The 24302-nt window shown below is 47.2% G+C and overlaps 1 protein-coding gene across 1 annotated transcript in view; it reads right to left on the minus strand.

Moving 5' to 3' along the window:
- Positions 1-24302, minus strand: part of DYSF (dysferlin) — a 270372-nt gene that overhangs the window by 62862 nt on the left and 183208 nt on the right. Inside the window, exon 40 of the mRNA XM_029913433.1 lies at positions 10061-10123. Coding sequence (XP_029769293.1) covers positions 10061-10123 — 63 coding nt within the window. The remainder of the gene's footprint in view (positions 1-10060; positions 10124-24302) is intronic.

A 24302-nucleotide genomic window follows, 5' to 3' on the forward strand; every position in this document is an offset into this window, starting at 1 on the left:
CCGTTATGGGGGATGGCAGGTGTGAGACCTAACGCTGGATGGGAGCTCAGTAGGGCAGGCCAGGACTTGTTGTGGCTTGCTTTTAAATGAATCATCCACGCAGGCAATTCTTTAACTACTCTGTGTGAAATCCCCCCCACGCACCCAAAAAGCTCCCATTCACTGTTAAAAGCAGCATCACACACAGCCCTCACCCTCCAGCATCATGTAGCAGGTTACCCCTGTGCAGAGAAAAATGTCAGGGCAGGAGGTTACAGCCATTGCTGGGACAGGGCATGATGTCAATAGAGTTACACCAGCGATGAATCTGGCCCATGGACCAGACCCCTGATCCCAGACGATTCCCACAGTTCCCATCGGAGCAGCGAAGGGGCAGCCAGAAGACGGGCAGCAGCCTGTCACCTGTTCCCATCGGTTTCCCTTCTGGCTGATCATGCACCGCACACAACACAAGTGTATTGGGGCCTGTAACAGGGTGCCTGGCATCTGCTCCCTCCAGGTGTCTATGGAAGGGAAGTGTCCCTTTTTATAGCCCTGCCCCCTTAACCCAGAATTCCTTGCTGTCCCAACCTCCATTCTAGGCTGCAATCATTATAGGCCTATGATGGACCTGGGCTTGTCCTTAAAGGGCCAGCCCTCTGTTACAGGGTCATTCCACCCGTTCTCATATCACCTTGGTGGATCCTTTAGGAAAATGAAGCAATGCGAGTGCTGTACATGCAGCAGCACACACCAGCAGCATGGACGTGAGGGTGCAGAATTAAAGAGAAGGAAAATCCTGTTCATCCGTCTTCAGGCAGTGAAAAAAGTGTGGCGGGAGGGTCGGAGCTGTGATGTTACACTCCATATTCTTTATGGAAATATGCTTATGATATGGATATGACATTACTGAAATGTACTTTATGCCCCATGGCTCATGTAAGATACCATTGGAAAGGTTATGGTTTACCGAATGTGATTATCCCATTTGTATGCCTGAATCATTTCTGTATCTGAAGTTAGGAATATTGACCATGTATCTGTATTTCAAATGTGCTACTTTGGGTGTCACCCCCAACTAGCCCTTCAGATACAACAATGAAAAAGCCAGACAGGGCTGATGGCCCATTAGGAAGAAACATCACGACTGTGAAGATACTCATCTCTCTCCTTCCTGAGAGTCCTCCTGGGACTAGCTGTGACACTACTAGGTCAGGTGGTCCTGCCACCTGGTACAAAACACCATCTTGGACTTCTAGTAATTTTCCACTCACAGGAGGGGGAAGTCAAAGTTTGGGAAACAAAAGGCTTCCCGCCGTATGTAAATTCTATTTAAGGCTGGGAGGGAAGGCATTCCAGACTCTCCTCCATGGCCTACCCAAGAAGAAGGACTGCTGAAAGAACCTGGTGGGACAAAAGAGACTAACCTGAAGGGAAAGGCGGGGGTGAGTCTAGCCTGAGACAGGGGTTCAGTCTGTAAGAAGAAATAACTGGAACTCTGAGCTACAGAAACTCTGCATCCCGCCTAATTCAACATTGAGGGTGAGAAATTACATTTTGGAACCTGTTTCTTTAGTGACTCATGCTTAGTTTGCGTGTTTTGTTTTATTTGCTCAGCAATCTGCTTTGTTCTGTTTGCTAGCCCTTTAGTCACTTAAAATCTGCCTTTTATAGTTAATAACACTTGTTTAGTTTATTATTACACCTAGTTTCTGTAATTTCTAACTGGGGGGTGGGGCAAGAAGTTGTGCATATCTTCCTCCACGTTGAGGGAGGGGGCGAATTTATGAGTTTGCACTGTGCAGATTTTTCTATACAGTGCAACACAATATCCCTTTGGGTCTGCACTCCAAGGGAGGTGGGCACCTGAGTGCTGGGGCAAGTCCCTTAAGCTGAGTCTTCCCAGAGCTGATCTCAGTGTCTGCGTCATTCTGCAGTGGGGTGTGGCCCTGCCTGCGTGTGTGCTAGAGGAGGCTTAAGAGCCTGGCTCCGCAAGACAGGGCAAAGGGGGCCCAGGCTGGCAGAACAGGCAGGCTTAGTGGTATCTCAGCACATCAAGTGGCATCCTGAAGGGGTGCAACCTGTCACAGGAGTCTCCTTTGACCAGCCCCCAAATTATTTAAGGCTAGACCTGTGAAATGATCATCTCCGGGAATTTCAGGCAGCATTTCTTCTTCCCCACTGTGTCATTAGTTCTCCACCTTGAATTTTTTTGCTTTCTTGCCCAAATTGGGACAAAATGGATATTTGTTTGGATCTAAATAAGGCAAACATTTGGAAATAGATGAGAGAAAGAACATAAGAACAGCCATAAGAGCGGCTAGACTGGGTCAGACTAAAGGTCCATCTAGCCCAGTATCTTTCTTCTGACAGTGGCCAATGCCAGGTGCCCCAGAGGGAATGAACAGAACAGGTAATCATCAAGTGATCCATAGCTCTATTGACATCAGTGGAGTTATCCCAGTTTGCACTGGTGTAGGTGAGTTAAAAATGAGGCCCAATGGGCCTTCAAGAAAACACATAGGAACATAAGAGCGGCTAGACTGGGTCAGACCAAAGGTCCATCTAGCCCAGTATCCTGTCTTCCAACAGTGGCCAATGCCAGGTGTCCCAGAGGGAACGAACAGAACAGGGAATCATCAAGTGATCCACCCCCTGTCGCCCATTCCCAGCTTCTGGCAAACAGAGGCTAGGGACACCATCCCTGCCCATCCTGGCTAATAGCCATTGATGGATCTATCCTCCAGGAACTTACCTAATTCCTTTTTTGAACACTGTTATAGTCTTGGCCTTAGCAACATCCTCTGGCAAAGAGCTCCACAGGTTGACCGTGTGTTATGTGGAAGAAATACTTCCTTTTGTTTATTTTAAACCTGCTGCCTATTAAACTTCTTTTTGTTTGTTTTAAGAGCTTCTCTCCAGAAGTCAGCTAGGCCAGGGGCCCCGTGTTTACAATGTGCACGGGGGTCAATATTGTCCTGTTCTGCCCCCAACATTAGGATTGCTTTGGGCTGCACATGTGTGCTTACAACTAGAAAAGTGGGAGGGGAAACCAAAGGCGAGAGCGGGAAAGTGGCTTATCTGAGGACACACACCACGAAAGTGATAGAGCCAGAAACCGAGCTGTGCCTGCTCCGTTGGACCACACAGCTTTGATGGAGTTTGTGAGCCTGCAGAGAAGCATAAAGCACCCAGGCTCACACATGGCACTGACCGCTTACATGTCATAATACGCCCCCTAAGGAACTGGACTGCAGTCGCCTGCTCTACAAACCGACCCAGAGCGTTGGAGCCTCCACAGCGTTTCCCTCCAGATTCCATTATTCTCTAGCACCGCTCCGCGTCCTCTGCCAAAGTGGCACAATGGACCGGGATGTGCACGATGCTCGAGGGAGCGACCACAGGAATGCTGAGAGGGAGGGCTGGACTTGGTTTCAGAGCGGGATATCAGCTCTCAGTTTCAGCTGCAGATATTTGATCCCGACAGCTCGTCCAGCTAATAGTAACAGGATAAGCCGTAAAATATGTGCTCTGATTTGGAAGTAGCAAACACAGCAAATAACCAATTATTCCAAATAGTTTACAGATTTCAACTCTTCTTTTTTTTTTTGGCCCATGTTCCCCTCGCTAGCTTGTCATTGGATGAGTTATTTGTATTTGTTACAACTAACGACACAGCTAGCCAACAAAATAAAAAGCCTTGTAACGATTTGGAGAAATAGCGTGGGATCGCTCCTTCTGCTCCAAATTATCGTGATTATTTTACATTACAGTAGCGCTTAGCTGCCCCAACCAAGTTCAGCATCGCATTGCGGTAGGCGCACAGTGAGAGACAGATCGGGCCCCAAACACCTAACAATCTAAACAGACCAAGGTGGGCAGAAAGGAAGCACTGTCAGGCACATTCTACAGGGCGGGACGCAAGGCACAGAGAGACTATGGGTGTGACTCCCGGTTCGCACAGACGCACACATGATAGCGCCTGAAAATAGCAGGGTGGACACAGCAGCACGAGCCCATCGGAGACTCTAGGCACATATTTGGTCGCCTAGCCTGAGCCACTACAGTCACACTGCTATTTTTAGGCACTAGCATATATAGATCTCATGGGAATCACGCTGCACAGCTGCGGTATAGATGTTCCCTGAGATCAAACAGGCAGTGTGTGAAAGAGGCAGGATCCGAACTCAGATCTCCTGAATCCCAATCCAGTGCCTTATCCACAAAACCACCCTTCCTCTCAATCTGACCCGCTCTGGATACATGTTCTTTACAGCTCACCTCTATATAAATCCATGTTATGCCTACATCTTGAATATTACGTGCAGATCTGGTCGCCCCATCTCAAAAAAGATATATTGGAATTGGAAAACGTTCAGAAAAGGGCAACAAAAATGATTAGGGGCATGGAATGGCTTCCATATGAGGAGAGATTAATAAGACTGGGACTTTTCAGCTTGGGAAAAAAGACCATTAAGGGGGGATATGACTGAGGTCTATAAAATCATGTCTGGTGTGGAGAAAGTAAATAAGGAAGTGCTATTTACTCCTTCTTGTAGCACAAGAACTAGGGGTCACTCAATGAAATTAATAGGCAGCAGGTTTAAAACAAACAAAAGGAAGTATTTTTTCGCACAGCACACAGTCAACCTGTGGAACTCTTTGCCAGAGGATACTGTGAAGGCCAAGACTATAACTGGGTTAAAAAAAGAACTAGATAAATTCATGGAGGATAGGTCCGTCAATGGCTATTAGCCAGGCTGGGCAGGGATGGTGTCCCTAGCCTCTGTTTGCCAGAAGCTGGGAATGGGCGACAGGGGGTGGATCACTTGATGATTCCCTGTTCTGTTCGTTCCCTCTGGGGCACCTGGCATTGGCCACTGTTGGAAGACAGGATACTGGGCTAGATGGACCTTTGGTCTGACCCAGTCTAGCCGCTCTTATGTTCCTATGTGTTTCCTTGAAGGCCCATTGGGCCTCATTTTTAACTCACCTACACCAGTGCAAACTGGGATAACTCCACTGACGTCAATAGAGCTATACCGGTGCCAAAATGGAGAATGGAGAACCAGGCCCATTCAAGAAAACAAACAAATGCTCTTCTCTCTGGGTCCAATCCTGCAAGGTGCATGGGGGAGAATTTAAGGCACAAATGGAAGCTGGAGACTTTCCGTGAGAATCGGGTACCTAGCTATCTTTTGTGCCTTTGAAATCCTTCCCCTCAGCACCCCCACTGAAATCAGCGAGAGGGAACGGGGCTCAGGATTGTCAGCACTGAAAGGAAAGTGTTGTACAGTGTATTAGGAGTGTGCGTCTGTGAATTCAGAGCCAACAGACATTTCCAATGGGATTAGCAGCCCCTGACGTTTTACACTAGATGACAATTCATAGATTGTATGGCCAAAAGGAACCACTATGATCATTTGGTCTGACCTCCTGCATAGCACAGCCCAGAGAATGTCACCGAGTGATTCCCGCACCCAGCCCATCACTTCTGTTTGTATCTTCCTTAGTGGGGGAAATTCACCGCTGTGCAGCACAGATGAGCACATGGACTCTCTATCACTCAAGTCCTATTCTGAGGGGTTAAGTGGGGCACAGGCTCCCAGCACAGCTGGTGTGAGGACTCATAAAGAGCAAGCATTGAGATGAACAGTGGTCAAAAGCTACTGGATTGTCAAATTTGCTACTTTCTCTGCTAGTTAGTTGCAAAAATGATCCAGTCAGGGAACAGAAGCAGTAGCACAATAACTAGCCAAACAGCACAAGTTGCAAGAGTTTAAGATCTTTGGGGCAGAAACTGTGTCTACCAACAAGGTGTGTACAGTCCCTTGTACAACGATGTCTCAGTCAAGGTTGGGGTGTTTCTGGGCACTGTTGCAATACTAATAATAATTGAACATAATAATAAGTGCGTGAATAGCTGCCATGAACACTTACAGATGTCAGAGTATTCAATGGTAAAAATTACATATAGCTGCAAACAACAAATAAATCTGAGAATGTCACCAGGCAAATGTTGAAATATTGGAGTTTCCTAAGGGATGGGGATTATCATTATGGAGGTGCTAGTTGCAACTCCATAGTGAAGGTTGAATTGAGCTGTGCACTACCCGAAGGCTGAATCCCTGCTTTATGTATGACAAACACAGAATATCCAGCCCCCAAACATCCAGCACTTATCTTTGAAAACATAATTAATGTTCTGAGACATTACAAATAAATCTGTTAACTAGTTTAGCAAAGACAATTTTAAAAGGGGTCCTTTAACACATTTTGCATCTCCCCTTTGTCCCAAATTATCTTAATAACTGAATAACACAGATTCTTCAAACTTTCCGCACCCGTATCGGAAAGGCGCCGCTGCAGGGAGAACAGAAGAACAATGCACCAAGGGTCATGGTGGATTCTCCATCACTGACAATTTTTTCTTCCCAAAAGCTCTGCTCCAGGAATTATTTTGCGGCAGGTCTCTGGCCTGTGCTATACAGGAGGTCCAACTAGATGATCAGAATGGACTTGGGATCTATGAATCTGTTAACTCGAGGTAAAAACCCCATGTGGACATGCCCTAAGAGGTGGGTACACTAGTCTTAAACCTTGGATTGCCACTGGTGGCATATCCACAGCCTCCTGTCTCATCTTGTCTCACTGTCCTCCCGGGCCACATGGCCAAATCCAATCCCAGTGAGATCCGGTGGGACCGTGTGGACTTCAGAGGCATTGCACGTGTGGAATTTTTGGCCATAAAAGTTTTTCCAAATATTTAACCTACATTTTTGCAGCTGCAGCCTCTATGCCCCATTCCTAAGCAACAAAAGGTCCTGTTTTCATGCAAAGATCCTTCGCAATAAAGAACAAGGAGACAAGGAGGGTCAAATGCATGGGGTGTCGGCGGTGCGGCTTTGAAAACAGATTGGGTTCCAAGCGTTTCCCCAAGAGGCGTCAGCAGGTCTTTAGATCGTGAGGTTTATTATATTTAATCACATTCTTGTAGGGTTCCAGCACAGGGCCCTGGAATCGGTTTATAGCAGCCTAATATTCTGTGGCTTTTATTTTAAATTAATGACTTGCAGCTTTTTTTTTTCTTTTCAAAATTTTACTTGAACTAAAACAAAAACATATTCACCTAAATTAAAGATGCTGACGAACGGGGGAGGGAAAAGGCTATTTATGGACTTTTGTTTCCATATTCTAAATCCCAGCAAAGCCACCCATTCTCCTTTCTGCATGGAGAAAGGAAACCACTTTGGGGGAAAGACACATTTTCTGGGCATAAAAAAATATCTTGGGTTTTAAAGGTAACTGTGTTCATTCAACAGGACAGAGGGGTCTATGTAAAGGAACTGTGAACACAATGGACATGGCACATTGTACCATATCTGTAGAGATGCCACTGCGGGGATTTTCTACAGCTACAAGAACCTACAGTGAAACAAATGTAACATACGCCATCAACTACCTGTTCAGTACAGCCTGCGGAAGCCCATCTCGGTCTCTTTTAGCAGTAGAATTTCAACCTAGCCTTATCAAATCCAAGGGGATTTATTGTGCCTAATCCCAGAGAAACACGAAGTTTAGATACAGACTCAGATTCTATTAGAGTTCTTTGAAGGGGTCAACAAACATGTGGACAAGAGGGATCCAGTGGACATAGTGTACTTAGATTTTCAGAAAGCCTTTGACAAGGTCCCTCACCAAAGGCTCTTAAGTAAAGTAAGTTGTCATGGGATAAAAGGGAAGGTCCTTTCATGGATTGAGAACTGGTTAAAAGACCGGGAACAAAGGGTAGGAATTAATGGTAAATTCTCAGAATGGAGAGGGGTAACTAGTGGTGTTCCCCAAGGGTCAGTCCTTGGACCAATCCTATTCAACTTATTTATAAATGATCTGGAGAAAGGGGTAAACAGCGAGGTGGCAAAATTTGCAGATGATACTAAACTGCTCAAGATAGTTAAGACCAAAGCAGACTGTGATGAACTTCAAAAAGATCTCACAAAACTAAGTGATTGGGCAACAAAATGGCAAATGAAATTTAATGTGGATAAATGTAAAGTAATGCACATTGGAAAAAATAACCCCAACTATACATACAATATGATGGGGGCTAATTTAGCTACAACAAGTCAGGAAAAAGATCTTGGAGTCATCGTGGATAGTTCTCTGAAGATGTCCGCGCAGTGTGCAGAGGTGGTCAAAAAAGCAAACAGGATGTTAGGGATCATTAAAAAGGGGATAGAGAATAAGACTGAGAATATATTATTGCCCTTATATAAATCGATGGTATGCCCACATCTCGAATACTGTGTACAGATGTGGTCTCCTCATCTAAAAAATGATATACTGGCACTAGAAAAGATTCAGAGAAGGGCAACTAAAATGATTAGGGGTTTGGAATGGGTCCCATATGAGGAGAGATTAAAGAGGCTAGGACTCTTCAGCTTGGAAAAGAGGAGACTAAGGGGGGATATGATAGAGGTATATAAAATCATGAGTGATGTGGAGAAAGTGAATAAGCAAAAGTTATTTACTTATTCCCATAATACAAGAACTAGGGGTCACCAAATGAAATTAATAGGCAGCAGGTTTAAAACAAATACAAGGAAGTTCTTCTTCACGCAGCGCACAGTCAACTTGTGGAACTCCTTACCTGAGGAGGTTGTGAAGGCTAGGACTATAACAGCGTTTAAAAGAGAACTGGATAAATTCATGGTGGTTAAGTCCATTAATGGCTATTAGCCAGGATGGGTAAGGAATGGTGTCCCTAGCCTCTGTTTGTCAGAGGATGGAGATGGATGGCAGGAGAGAGATCACTTGATCATTGCCTGTTGGTCCACTCCCTCTGGGGCACCTGGCATTGGCCACTGTCGGTAGACAGGATACTGGGCTAGATGGACCTTTGGTCTGACCCAGTACGGCCATTCTTATGTTCTTATGTTCTTCAAAGGCTTTGGCTCTGGGATTGGGTTTGGCCTTTGTTTGTTGTATACGTGAACAAATATCGAATCAGGTGAGGGCAGTGTTGGTGGGGAGGAATTAATTGGATCTATTCCAATTAGGGAAATGGAAAGCAATGCAGCTAAATTCTGACTTCAGGGGCACATGGGCAGCTCCTGTTGACTTCAATAGAAGCAGAAATTGTCCTACAGTTTATGGGTCAAATTCAACCATGGTCTAAGCAGGTGGAATTTTGTCCTGACATAGAACCCACTGCAGGTCTACAAAGCTACACCTTGTGGCTATCGACACAGAGCAAGGGACACAATTTTATCACCCTGTCTGGCAACAAAAACTACCCAAACTTTTAATTTTGCAAAAAAACTCAAGGTGGGAACAAGATACTCCACTTTGTTACAAATGGGCGAGAGGCGGAATGATTTTACACCAACCGTGGGTCCTCCCTCCATACCGCTCTAGTCTTCAGAGCACTCCTCTAGACCCGGGGGACCAAGATTGCCCTGAAAACCCATCTATAGGCTGCTGCCTTCAAAGTACTTAGGCTGAAAATCACTCCAGTGCAGAGGACCAGCGCCACTTGTCTCTACACGGCTTTTATCCCACTTAAGACCAATGTTGAGGGCTTAAATGATGCCTAGGTCTCATGCTAGTCCTCTGAACAGGGACGGGTTTCAGCCTGAATAAGTTTATAAGCTCTTCCCACAGATGATGAGAAAACATACCACTTTGACAAATGAACTGGGTAAATAAGATCTAGAGCATCACAAGCTGCCATGCGGGATCTGGATAATGGTCACCTAATCCCACGTCTTGGACTCAAACCCATATCCTTTCTTCTTCACAAGGCTAACCCTCCAAAACATGCATAGCTGGGCACTTACAATCGGAATAGGAGGGAGGATACTTTCTGGTCTTCCTCCTTAACCCCACCTCATTTTCTTTGACTTTAAGGGAAATGATTGACCAAAGACAAACATACCGACAAACCATCACTTTTCTAGCAGATCAGAGGAACCTTTTACCAAAAGCCCTGGTCCAATTTTTGGAGATTTAAAAAAAAACGATAGTCTTTATGAAAACCAGGCAACCCACTTAAGTAAGTTAGAAATGAAGCAATACATACATGGAGATCGGCCCGAGAAGCTGGCATGTTAATTAGAGCGGAGCTGGTCATGCCCTCTGCAAGCTACAAATTAAAATGACTGGTTAGCAATGGGGTTAGGGAAACACAGTTCAACGTACAATGACAAAAGCCAATTTTAGAACAAAATTAAGGAATCAAAACAATGCGAAAGCCTTCAGAATAACAGAGCCACATTCTCCCAAGACTGGACTCTGCCAGCGTGAGGGGAGGATATGGACCATGATCTGTAATCATTTCCGTCGCTTTTTTTAGGATAAGCTAAAATGTTCAGGAAAATCCAAATCTGAGGAAAACGGAAGGGTTTGTGGGGGTTGGGGTTGGGCAGTGTTAAGTGAATTTAGTGTTGAGGAAAAGAGACAGATTGACAGCCCTGGAGACTGAAAGTTTCCACCCATGGATCAGGGACAGCATAGACAACTGCAGGCCAAGTGTCCCCAGGGTTGCCTTACCAATGTGCCTTCCTTGTCTTCACTAAGAAAATCAGAGCACGGCCCAGAGGAGCGTGATGAACACCATGTCAAACACAACTTTGCTGTCAGCGTGGAGGGGGACTGGTCAGGTCTCCGGTCACCACCAGGGTTCCAGAGGCCTGCTCTGTTCTCCTGACCAGCTGACACAGGGCTCAGTTCCTGTCTATGCTGAGAGCTGACTCGTGGTTAACATCATGTTAGTTAACACAACCCCTTGAGCTTGTGCTCTAACGTCACCTAAATTTCTAGCACAGATGAGGCCTGAGTGTGAGGGACGAGAGTTTGGACTCCAAGGCCCAGTAGCCTTGGCTTCTCTGCTGAGATTGGGAGCCAGTGGTAGTGGGGTTTTGTGTGACTGTCCATTGGAAACTGCACTGAGATTCATGCTACGTAGAGGCCATGAATGAGGCTGGAAAATGTTATAAATACTTTCTCACACATAAAGCAAGATGGCAGCTCACCCTGTCAACACACAGAACCGGGGGGCTGGAATAATTTTTATAGTGGGGGTGCTGAGAGCCATTGAACCAAATTGTAAATCCTGTATATGATGGAAACCACTTCAAGTCAGGAGGTGCGGCAGCCCCCCAGCACCCCTAGTTCCAGGATGTATGCACAGAACCTGAAATGCAATGAGCTACATTCACTGCTGAGGCCAATGGTGTCAGCAGGAATGAATCTGGCCCAATGTGTTTTCGCACAGGCAGTTAGGAAACTCACGAGCCAGATCTGTTCTAAACAAGCGCTGAACGGAGCTGTTTGTCCTTGGCCAACAAACAGCTGTCTGGCTGGTTGTTTAGATTGTCTCTTCACCACAGCTAATGCAGCAGCCTGAAACTGGACCAACATCTCAAAATTAGGAAATGTCTGAACTGCACATTTCTTTTGGGGGTGAGAAATGGTGGGACAAGCAATGGGAGAGGCTCATCAAGAGACAATGTATTGACGTGAACATCAAGCTGAACTTGACAAATTTCAACCCAGTTACGTATCGTTGCCAATGGCCCCTCACCGTCCATGGAGTGAAGCATCCAGGGTGCTATAAAGGGGGGCAGATTGTAATAATTGTGACACATTGGGGGAGGCTGATTCTAGAGCCAGACTCTAGAGTGGAATCCCACTATCTGGGCTCAAGCCACAAAGTTTGGATCCAAATCCAGGCTTCCAGAGCAGCTGGAGCTGTTCAGGGGTCAGGCACAAAGAGGGAGCCCATCCCCCGGTTCTCGACTGGAAAATCACCAATGCTGTGAGCAGGGACTCAGATTTGGGCTTTGACTTCAGCCCATCCCCCACGAGTACCCTGAAGGTTTATGGCAGATTAAACTCAGACTGAGAGCCTTGTGATCTGTTACCCATCAGCTCCACCAGGACAGCCAAGATTCTCCTTCCCACCTGGCTGGGCTGGTGGTCAGAGCGCGTCTCAGCTGAAAAGCACCATGGGGCTCAGATTTCCAAACGGGCTCAGTGCCCACACCAGGGGGGCAGATTTCAGCTCCCATTGAGGGACCTAGGTGACTTTTAAAAGAGCCCACTGAGAACGAGAGCTGCTGGGGGCTGGAAATCTGGCTGCTCTACCAGGTGTCTAAACGGGCGCTGGGCTCTTCTGGAAAACCCGGCTGACAAATATGGGTGTTGAGTCCTCATCAAAGTTTGGGCCCACGGGCATCCGGCAGAAGGGTTTAGTGTAACTGGGTGCCAAGGTGGCTTTCAGGAACCCTACAGGAGAGCCTGGGTGGAGCAGAGTACCCTTCTTGTGGGTCTCAGGCAGTGCAGTCCTTGCTCTACGTTATTAACCACGACATTTCTAATGCATTATGTACACGGTAACAATGGGCACATTCTGTACATGTTTTTTTTAAACAAACTGATTGTCCCAACCCTGCTAGAGAGAAGGGTGCACCTCAGCTCGGCGGCATCAGAGGCCGTTTTTTAAAACAAAGACAACAATGCGATCCTGTTCCCGAATTACATTAATCTGATGTGCAAAGAACCAAAACCAGACTTGGCAAGAAGGGAAGCAAACGGCTTAGAGACATGCCGAGGAATACACAATGCACTGAAGACGAGGAGAAAAATAACCCTTTCCCTCGCTTCAAACACAATCGGACAATCAGTACAGAGCAATGCTGGCGTCCACTCCCCTCCACACGTGTGTGCAAGAGTGAGGCAGACGGGGAGTCCATACATGGCCGGGTAAAGTTTCCATTTGCCAAAGACAAGACAGAAAAATGCCCAAAGCAGTTTGGGACCAACTACAGAGAGGTTGTCATTTTCTATTAAATTCTATAGGACTAGAATTGCTTCCATTGTCCTTTATTTGTTTCACACACATTAAATTCCACAGGACTTTTGCATAACAGGATCAATTTTCATGGGCTTTTTGGGGTGAGAATTGGAAGGTTGGTTGGCCGACAGGAGATTTTTATTATTATTTTCTGAGAGTATGGCTGGGCTCCTGGATTTGGGGCGATTTCAGTGAAGTGTATGTTTTATTTGATTTGATTTATTACCAGATCCATTCTTTTACAACAGAAACCCTTGTTTTACAACTTACCGTAAATAGAAATGAACCTAGTATATACACAAATACAAATGATAAATTGGCCTATGGGACTCCCTAAAGCTGAACTGATGAGACCTTTCATTATCTCATGTTTAGGTCCAACTTTCTGTTTTTCTTACATTTAGCTGCGTAACCTGTTCATGAGTTGTCCTATCAAAACTCTACACAATATTACGCGTTTCTCCTTTTTCCTCCTATTTTCTTTGTTTTAATATCTTAATTCTGAGTTTCACTATTGTTGAAGGGGGTTCTCTCTCCCATAGTATTCAAAGAACGTTCTCAAACTATCCGATTTGGTGACAGCAATTCCTCCAGCAAACTCCAAAAAGTTCCACCAGATTTTCAGTACAGGAGTTAGCTTTTTTCTTTCTCCTTTGTAAAACTCTGACTTGATGAGTTAATTTTTCTAGTGCCAGAATTTCCCACACTTTTTGATACTAGTCAATAAATTTAGGGGAGTCACTCCTCTTCTACCAACTTGCTATGGCAGTTCTAGCAGCAACCAGGAGATGAGTGATCAATTCTTTAGGGCTTTTATAAGATGCAGAGTTTTTAGGACAATTTAACAAAAACACTAAGGGGTTATCTGACAGCTGACACCATTATCCTCCTGTATGGAGTCTCCAACAGCTCTCCGAAATGTCTTAATTTGGGGGCAGACCCACGATATATGCTCCTATTTCACCACATCATTTTGCCCACCCCTGTACCATACATTTCTTTAACTTTAAGGGGAGTTGGGTGCCTTTGATAAAGAATTTTAATGTAATTTTCTTTTATTAACCTGTTTATTGAGGTGAACAGACAATCGCTCCATATGTTCTCCCATTCCTCAATTTTGGTGTCTATGCATACCTCAACTTTCCATCTTTTCATGAACATAGTTATTTCCTCTGGGTAACAGCGACTACTTTGTTAGGCATGGAGATGAGCCTTTGAGTTTCATGGATGTAGTGAGCAGTTTCTCAAATGCTATCAATTTTCAGCCTAGGTTTGCCTTTTTGTGGGGCTGGGATGAAAAATGTCTCAACAGTATTGATATGCTGGAACGTTGATGTCTTTTGCAAGGTGTAGTTCAACGGAGCGTGGTTTTGATTCTTGTAAGACATGCCTAGAGCACTGGCAAGTACTTTTTTCCTTTGCTGGATGTATAAAATTGAAATGAATAAATAAATGGTTTAATTTCTTTTTACATATATATAAAAATTTAAACTTTAAGCTACTCCCTGCTCAGGGTTCTTTGAGGCGCACCATAGTCTCTACGTATGTCTTCAAGAGACTGACAGATCTTTGGGGCCAGAATCGTCTTAATTTGTGAACCTTGCGCAAACAGTCAGTACTAAAATAATAACAGTAATTGTCCTGCCAGTTGTTTTGTTCTTGATTAAAATAGACATTCAAGAGCAATAAACAAAGAAGTAAAGACACAGGAATGGAAAATGTTAGAAAAGCACGAAAGATTTACTTTTACAACTCCCAAAGCAAAAGCAAAGCAAAGGTGTTGGTGCTCTGTGGATATTGAGCTCATATCGAGCTCTGTGGATGTCAAAGTGCTTTACAGAGGATGGCAAATATCATCACCGCTATTTTACAAGTGGAGAAACCTATAGCATTGAAAGGTGAAGTGATTTGACCATGGTTACTGGCAGAGCCAGGACAAGAATCCAGCTCCCTCATCGGACAGGCCAAAGCCCTATATACCAGCCTATATAGACTAAATGCCTATACAGACAGTATCCATGGAATATGGGTATGTGCTCTGTACAGTCCATCATTCCCACAGCCTCATAGACAGGGAAGTTATCGGGTTAAAAAAAAAGATGAAAGAAAAACAACTTTTGATTGGTATGTTTTGGACGCTTTGTGTCAAATTCTCATAGATTCAAGGCCAGAAAGGACCATAATCAGATCTAATCTGACCTCCTGTATAGCCCAGGCCATCAGCGATGCATTAACCCGGCCACACAGCTGTCTAGAGAAGGATTTAAAGGTTAACACAATTTGACTACCTCCTTCTAAAAGTCTAATGTAAACAAAGCACACTCCCTTTAATGCTGCTAAACTGGTCCCGTTAAGCACATGCTAAGCTGGACAAGGCCCTTGCAGTGCACATGTGATCAATTGCACGTGAAAAATTAGAATCCAATGACGAAAATCTGGCCCATGGAAGCTAGAGACGAGTTAAGGCTGGAGAACTACTCAGGGAGAAGAGCTGGAGACTCCAGGAAGGGGGGCTTGGTTATTGCTATTGATTTTACATGGAAACAGCTTGAATGCTACGGCAATGGGTGGCAGGATTATACCCTAAGACACATAGATACTAGATCAGGAACCCTCCGAAGTCTGGAGGGTTTTAGGGCTGGGAGATTGAGGCTGTCTCTGATTAGCGCATGTAATGGTGAACGACAACAGGTTAAGACCAGCAGCTCAAAGCTCAGGAGCATTTCAGAGCCTGTCTGCTCTGGAAGTCTTGCTAGATCAAGTTCCTGTATGAAATGTACTAATAGACACCCTACTCTCAGCTGGGATGGAAATGACTGTTTTCCTTTGTGGCTTCAGCATTTCCTGGCCAAATCCTGGCAAGGAATCACCCAGTTCTGCAAGGTGCTGCAGTGAGAGTCCTCACTTCCCATGGAAGGCAATGGAGATGAAGGTCGTATTCAGAGCTTGCAGGAAGCTTCTGCAACGAAGCCAGAAACCAGGCAAATCTCAACTAAGCTTTGGGATTTGATGATACCGGAGGAGACACCTTCTACATTTTGCGGGGGATCCCTTCCCATGATTAGTGCAGTAAGAACCTTAACCCCTTGTATCTGAAGAGCTCATGGCCTCTGCAGGAGTGGTTAAGTATTATTCTTATTGAGCCAATGGAGAAAGTGAGGCACGGAGGCCGGATTCAGAACCAAACTTTCTCTGGGTTTTGATCCAGGATTCACATGTGAGCTGCTGCATTCAAACCTGGACCTCGAACTCCTCCAACATTGTAGGGGTTCAGAGCTGGGGTTCGGACCCCTCGCTATGTTTGCATGTGCGGTAGCAGCCCCCCGCAATGCTGGACGAATACCGAGGTTTGAAGCAGTTAACTATTGATCCCTCTTGTCTCTCCCCCAACCCCCTGCCGCTCTCTGGCCCTAAATAAAATTAATGTTTGTTCTCTCCGTTCCTGGCTGGAATAGCATGCTGGGGGGTGGGGGGGGGATGAGGGAGGGGTGGATCTTGTGGCGCCAGTGGTGACAGGGTGCGGCAAACAGAATCATTATTTGCCCATGACGATCCACCACATCTAAACAGGATTAATTTTTGCCATTTAAACAGTTGTGCAATGCCAGGGCATTCTGTATACACAATAGCGGAGCCTTCCAGCCCCGCTCCAAATTAGCCTAATTAGGAGCAGGCTTCAGGGTCGGCTTAGAGGAGAAACGGTCTGTAGTCTGATGCGGCGTGTCCGTCTCCCAGCAGCTGTTTCAGCCCTAACGCTCTGGAGATTTGGTAGAGATCAGCTGGAAAAAATAAACTCAGCCCCGCGCTGACAGACAGATCAGCAGAGATAGTGGCTGCATAGACTCAAATTAAACAGATACACACACACTCTTGGTGCGTGCCAAGGGCCTGATTCTGCATTGCTCCAAACCTCCAGCTGTCATTGACTCCACATCTTCAGCAGCATTTTCCATTCACTTGACATTCAGGGGGTGGGACTAGATGACCGCCTGAGGTCCCTTCCAACCCTGAGATTCTATGATTCTAGGACACTGGCGGAAACAGCTGCACAAGGCCCGTGGCGATGGGGAAATCAAACACGCTTCTGAAGAGGCCTCTGATGCAACCCCCGCTTAGAGGGTGCAATTATTACTATTTATCGCTTCTATGGCTCAACGGCAGGCGTAAATGGGAGCATTCGGGTATGGAGCCTGCTGCTGCTGAAGTCAACGGCAAAACTCCCACTGACGTCAGTGAGCAGAATGGGACCTTTGAGGGTATATCTACACGCAGCTCGAGCAGACGTACCTGGGCCAGCGGGGTTCCCAGAGCAGTGATGTTGCAGCCACATGGGTTGGATGCGCCTGTCCAGAACCCTGGGTAATTACCAGCAGTGTTCGCTCACACTGCTGCTGCATCACTCCAGTACCCGAGCTAGGTCGATTCAAGCTAGCTCAGGCACGTCAGCTCGAGTGGCAAACACAGCCAGTGGCTGCAGTGTAAACATAGCCTTAGAAACCTGAATCGCTGATTGGTGCCTAACGTTGTGTGTGTTTGTAGTTGTCGTTAACTGCACCCTCAACGCTGGTGGTGACCTTTTAAAAATAAGCCAGGGCTCATAGGTATCATAGAATACCAGGGTTGGAAGGGACCTCAGGAGGTCATCTAGTCCAATTCCCTGCTCAAAGCAGGACCAATTCCCAACTAAATCATCCCAGCCAGGGCTTTGTCAAGCCTGACCTTAAAAACCTCTAAGGAAGGGGATTCCACCGCCTCCCTAAGTAACCCATTCCAGTGCTTCACCGCCCTCCTAGTGAAATAGTGTTTCCTAATATCCAACCTAGACCTCCCCCACTGCAACTTGACAACATTACTCCTTGTTCTGTCATCTGGTACCACTGAGAACAGTCTAGATCCATCCTTTTTGGAACCCCCCTTCAGATAGTTGAAAGCAGCTATCAAATCCCTATTGTCTACGTCCATCCCAAGTATATGTCTATTTATATACGCATGCATGTCTATCTGCAGTTTCTGTTTCTCTCCAGCATATTGCAGACATGTGCGCATGCATGCATATAGAGCCGCACAACAAATAGCAAATATGCTTCAGGGAACAAAATTATTTTTTCAATTAAAAAAAGATTTTTCAATGCAAATTAAAAACCCAGCATTGACATTTTTCAGTCAATAACCAAAAAGATTCTGAGTTTTTAGGGGTGCCCTTTGCTCCCTTTTTTTCCCTCCTCCACCCCATTTTTTAGTAGCAACATGGGGGGGGGGGAAAGAGTGGAGAAAGCAAAAAAGAAAGATGGGGAGTGAATAGCGTGAGAAAGGAGAGGGAAGCGGAAATTAACAATCAACACTGTTTTTTGTTTTTCCCATAAAAAAAAAAAATCAGAAGAAATCACAGAGGTATGAAAATCTTCCTGACATTTTTGAAAAAAAGGCCATTTTTCAGACCAAAAAAAATTAATTCTGAACAATTTCATCCAGTTCTGCACACCCTAGAATATAATGAGCGTAAAATCAAGGGGTCAGAGTTCACTGTCGGCATAAGGGGCAACAACTTCGATAAGAGGAGGCTGGTCTTGTGGACAGGAACTCAGGAGATCTGGATTCAACGTCCAACTCTTCATAGACTCCCTGTGTGACCTGGGACAAGTCACGCAGGCCTGGTCTACACTGGGGGGGAGGGGGGAGATCGATCTAAGATACACAACTTCAGCTCGAGAATAACGTAGCTCAAGTCGACGTATCTTAGATCGACTTAGAATCACTTACTTCGCGTCCGCTCCCCCATCGACTTTGCTTCCGCCTCTCCCCGAGCTGGAGTTCAGCAGTCGACAGGAGAGCCATCGGGGATCGATTTATTGCGTCAAAGGTATTTAGGCTCCTCCATTGAGCTCAATGGGAGTTCAGTGCCTGAAACCTTTGAGGATCTGGGCCTTTATCCCTCCGTGCCTCAATTCCGCATCTGTAAAATGGGGACTGTAATCCTCTCTCTTCCTATTTGTCTGCCTCCCCTGTTGATATTGTCAGCTCTTCCGCACAGGGGATGACTCTCGCAGTGCGTCTCTGCAGGGCCTGCCACAATGGAGCCATGAATTTGGTGGGGGCTCCTTTAAATATGAATAACATGGGCAACAGGCGTGTTGTCTGTGGTCAGACAGGAGAATCAGGCTTTATGGTCAGCAGCCACCCATGCCTCAAGGGACATTCTGCCCTCATGGGGAGATTCTTACCAACCCAAGACAAATGAAGGGGAAAAAATGGCCGATACCCCCGGACATTTCAGAGACTGCCCCCGGACAATGACCCAGGAGGCTGCGACACTGATTCCACGCCCAGGCCCTGAGAGCGTTTCTATCGGGGCAGCAACCTGTGAGTGACGGCGGCGCCGATGCTCTTGCCTCTATCCATGCTCACTCGTGAAGTGCTGCTGGAGGCACGGGGGGTGGGCAGGGGTCTTTACGCTGGCGGCCGGGATGAGAGCCCAGCCCCCGCCGCACTAAAGACTCCAGGAAGAATTACCATGAGGCGAGATTCCTCCACTAGGAGGCCTTCATTAGTGGGAAAAGGGAGCAGAGTTCCTCTCCCTCGGCCGTGCTTCCTGACCACCGCTGGGATTACAGCTGCTACCTGCAGCATTTAGTCACTAGTCTGAGAAGGCGGCCCCCCATGGAGAGCTCTAGAACCAGCCTGAGAGACAGGCGCATTTTGCAGGCAGCAATGAGAATAGCAACTTGCCCGGGCCACAACTCCTTAACGCTTTCCACTCCTACCCCGAGGCCAGGGTCTGTGACCCATCTAGATCTGAAAGAGGCTTGCCTGTAGCTCTGTGCCTCGCAATGGAAGGGCTGCAGAACAGCGCGCTTGAGCAACTGGGCCAACGGGAACTGGCACAGAGGCCTTGCTTAGTGTGCCGGGCAGAAACTGCCAGTGCGTGCAGCTGCAGCCTTGTCTCCCTGCCCGCAAGATTCTCAGCGTGCTGCTCTAATAAAGAGCATTTATAAGAGGAAATATTTTTTTCCCCACACAAAGGCAGCAATTGGAATAATAAACCGCCGGCAAAATAAAGTTTAGGAATTTCCATTAAGAAGAGAAAGAGGGCAATTAGTGAAGTGGCTTGGATCGCCCGGGTGCGTCTGTTTGCCCAGTCTCGGAACACCAGACTGAGAGGATGGCCAGGGAAAATGAAAGGCAGCAACTTTAAAAATGGATCAAAGGAAATGCTTTATCTCATAATGGGCCTGGGGAACTCTCTGCCACAACGTACCACTGAAGCCAAGAGATTAGCAGGACTGGACATTTGTATGGATAACAGAAATATCCAGGTAAAATAGTAGATGTTAAAAAAAATAATTAGCAAGTGCTTTGGAAAGGATATAAACCCTCCTGCTTCAGGGCATAGCCCAACCCTCTAATTAATGGGTGGTCGGGAAGAAACCTTTTTCTGTGGGCAGGTTATTCCATTAATTGTTGGGTTTCTTGCCTCTTCCACTGAAGCAGTTCCTACCAGCTACTATTGGAGACAGGATATTGAACTAGACAGACCAGTGACTGACCCAGTCTGGCAGTTCCTATATTCCTAATGCAAGGAACTCTTTGAATCTCTCCCCCAAGCTCGAACTCGGCACTCTGCCTTATGGTTTGGAAGAGTTCTGTTTACTCCTTCCTCACCCTCTGCCATTCTCTCTCACTTCTGGGCTTCCCTGGCTCTAGCAATGCTGCTGAGGCAGATTCAGGGAATACTGGGCATCTCCCTCTGAGGCCTGTTCTTCAGCGCTCTCTGGCCCGATCTGCTATATATGGTAATTAGTAACAACCGCTCCATGCAGCTACTCACCTCTCCATTTCCAGATATGTCTTGCTAACAAGGGTTGGCCCTCAGACTGCCACAATAGGACCGAGAAGCAATCATGTTTGATAGCTGTCTCGCAAAATCCCATCACCACCTACCCTCCCCCCCTTTGCAGCCTGGCATATTCCCCCAAACTCTGGCGGCGATGATTCCAATGTGGGGGCATGCTTCCTTGAACAGAACCACAGCAACTTGGATGGTCACCTATCACTACGGGAATCTTGCCACTTTGCAGCTGCCAAATCTGGGCCCAGCCCGACAAGCTCAGCTCCCGCTGAAGTCGATGGGCGCCCAGCACCTTTCAGGGCTGGGACCTTCGGTGTCTTTAGGCTCCGTGTAAATGATGCCCTTTTACCTCTGGGGGATTGCGGGCTGGCGGGCTCACTCACCTGTCTGGGACAATAACCAGCCACCCCCGATCAGCTCACTCTCAGTCCTTGCCTCAGGGCTCAGTTTATTGTCCATGTGCACTGACAACAGAAAGCAATTGTCCTGCTCCCAGTATGGCTTATGGGCCTCTGGCAGTTTAGTGGTCGGCGTCTCCCCTCAGCCTGCGGATGGTCCACAGAGCCATCCACCCACTGCCTGCAGCCTGGCCTGTAGCTATAGGAGACCATTCTCCTATTCCTCTCTGGGTCCCAGGCTCCCTAATGGGGCTGGGTCCCTCATCTGTAACCCCCAGCTGGTAGTCACCAGACGCAGTCACCTGACGCTGCCCCGTTGGGTCTGATGAGTCCCAGGCTGCTAAGAGCAGGGTTGCCTGGCTGCTCCCAGGCCCTTAAAGGGGCTAGCCACCCTATTACAGGGACCTTTCCTCACTTTGAGGCATCATTCATTTCTGGCAGCTTGCAAGCAAAGCCCATTACAAATGGGATGAACTGGGAAACCATGCAGAGGGATCTATGTGCCAAAGGACTGTGTGTCACAGCCCCTGATGCAGGGGCTACCGGAGTCGAAAAGAGACCATTGCTTCAAACACAGCCACAGACCCCACCTCCACAGGGCCCCTGAACACCACTCCAAACCCTTCCCACCAGCAATAATCACAGGACTGCAGGCTCTCACCTCGCACCCAGAGTGGCAGCGGTCCGCAGTTCCTATCTGCATGGCTGATAGCAAAGCTGCCCACAGTTTGGGGAAGGGGTTTATTTCCCCACCGCTGGCAGTAAAGAGAAACTTCAGGGCAACTACTGTACAACAAAGAGAATCCCACTGAGGATCGGGGACCTTGTTTCCTGGTGCACGGGGCAGCGTGCGTGCAGCCAGTTTAGCCGTTGCTGTGTTTGGATGTCTACCCCACCAGCTGTGATCCATCTCATTAGGAGGCTGTTCAGCTTGGGCTGGCCTCCCGCGAAATCCAAACATGCTGCCAGCAGCACAGATTAGAGCTGGTCCCAAATTTTCCAAGGAAAACGGGGGGAGGGGGGGTTCGTGGAAAAGAGGGTTTAATCAAAAACAAAATATTCATTTTTGACAAAAATTTTCATTTTCCTGGAAGTTTTTCAAAGCAAACAATTTCGGGGAGGGAGGTGGGGGAGGGGACTTTCTTTTATTCTTTTCTCTTTTTTTGTGTGTGTAATTTTTACATTTTTTGCTTTCAAAATGGTGGGCTTCCCTCCTTTCAGTCAGTTTTCCAATTTTGGCCAGCTGAAAACCAGTAACACTTTCACTTTTAAAAGCAACATTTTCGCCATTTAACTGTGTTACATTAGAAGTAAAAGTGTTTGCCCTCCATTAGCCCCCCTTTTCTGACTGTTCCCCAACATTTATCAGTTGGGAAGCAATAATGGGAAAACCTAATTTCCCCCATTTCCAAATTTCCCGGCAGGAAAACCAGAATGTCCCAATGGGACTATTGCAAAAGGGGATTTTCCCCAAGAGAACTTGTCCAGGAAAATTCCCAGTTCTCTGGCCAGCTCTAGTGAAGATCTTCATCTGCTTTAACTCACAGGTCATTGGAAGCACACAGAGAACAATTTCTCCAGATCACCCCACTGCTGGCCCAAGTCCCGTCCTGGGATAGCCAACCTTGCTGGGTGCAGTATACAGTCAGGAGTTAAATCTGTCCAGTGAAGTAACTGGAGTGACAGCAAGAATGACTCTGGCCCCAGGTGCCCATGTGAACGGCACCTTCCCCATGAGCAGGAGCCTGAGACGCCTCATGTCTCCCATGACTGATGAAGCAGGGCTGAATTCTTAGCTATCCTGGGGTAAATCCAGAGAGACTCGGATGGAGGTGCTCCAAAATTAAACCATGTGACTGAGAGCAGAGCATGCCTCACTGTTGCCTAGGAGACCGCCAGAAATGCTGCAGAACTGAAGCCAGAGTTTCCACCAGTATCGGCTCCCTCCCCACATCCCCCGTCCCTCCAGGCACCATCTCATGCCTAAACAAAGGTCGCCATCCCTTACAAAGCCAACCAACACTGGACCCCCCCATCCCTCGCCCAGAGCAAATACTGTGCTCACAAAATCCTGGAAACGACCTTCTGAAATGCTAGTCAAGCAAACAACAGGCACTCCCTAATCAGATTATTTACCGGGCTTCGACCTGAATTTTGAAGGACATGCTTGAAAGAAAATGCTCAAACACCCCAGCCCAATCTCCAGGTGTCGCGCCGCCAACAACAACAAATGTTCTGTGGGGTTCTTCTCAACGGACGTCTTTAGTACCAGTCCACCCTTTGCTAACACACACCTCATAACCAGCCATCTCGGTTTCCCCCCTCTGTGAAGTGGGGAGAATAGCATCTGTTCGAGCTAGACAAAAAACAGGATGACAGTTTCATGAACATTTTTGACTATGTCTAATAATAACAACACCGAGCTCTTCTATAGCGCTTTTCATGAGGAGATCTCCAAAGGAGATCCCGCATTTTACAGATGAGGTGTAGAAAGGCCTTGCCCAGGGTCGCTAGCAGAGCTGGAACAGAACCCAGACCTCCTGAGTACCACGCTTGTCCCGTATTCACTACCCCACACTGCCTCTCCTTTGGCCTAAAGTGCTTTGAACTCTACCGCAGGAGAGTGGTTTTATCGTTCCGATGCTCAGCGAGATCTCCATGACAATCAGGGTCTGGACTCCGCAGAGGGAGAGCAGGGGGTCTGAACCCCAAAGAATAAGTGTTGAATCAACTAATTTATAGTACAATAATATTGTATACAAAGCGACAAAGAGTCCTGTGGCACCTTATAGACTAACAGACGTATTGGAGCATAAGCCTTCGTGGGTCCACACCGGCACCCCAGGATTAGGGTTACCATACGTCCGGATTTTCCCGGACATGTCCGGCTTTTTGGTCCTCAAATCACCGTCCGGGGGAATTGCCAAAAAGCCGAACATGTCCGGGAAAATGCCTGCTCCAGTCCCCTGCTTACCTGAGTGGCTCCGGCAGGCTGCGAGCTGCAGGCGGATTCCCCGCGGCGGCAGCTGTTGCTGCTCCCCCCAGACACCTCAGCTCTGTGTAGCTGAAGAGCGGAGCTGCCCGAGCGCTACTGGCTTCACGGTTTGCCAAGCAGCCCCCAGACCTCCAGACCCTGCGCCCCCGGCCGGGCGCTTCCCCTCCCGGGCTCCGGCTGCGCTGGGGAAGCGCCGGGCCGGGGGCGCAGCGGGTCTGGAGGTCTGGG

The sequence above is a fragment of the Terrapene carolina genome, unplaced genomic scaffold, assembly GCF_002925995.2.
Source record: "Terrapene carolina triunguis isolate 2854851 unplaced genomic scaffold, T_m_triunguis-2.0 Scaffold633, whole genome shotgun sequence".
NCBI classification, from domain to species: Eukaryota; Metazoa; Chordata; order Testudines; family Emydidae; genus Terrapene; species Terrapene triunguis.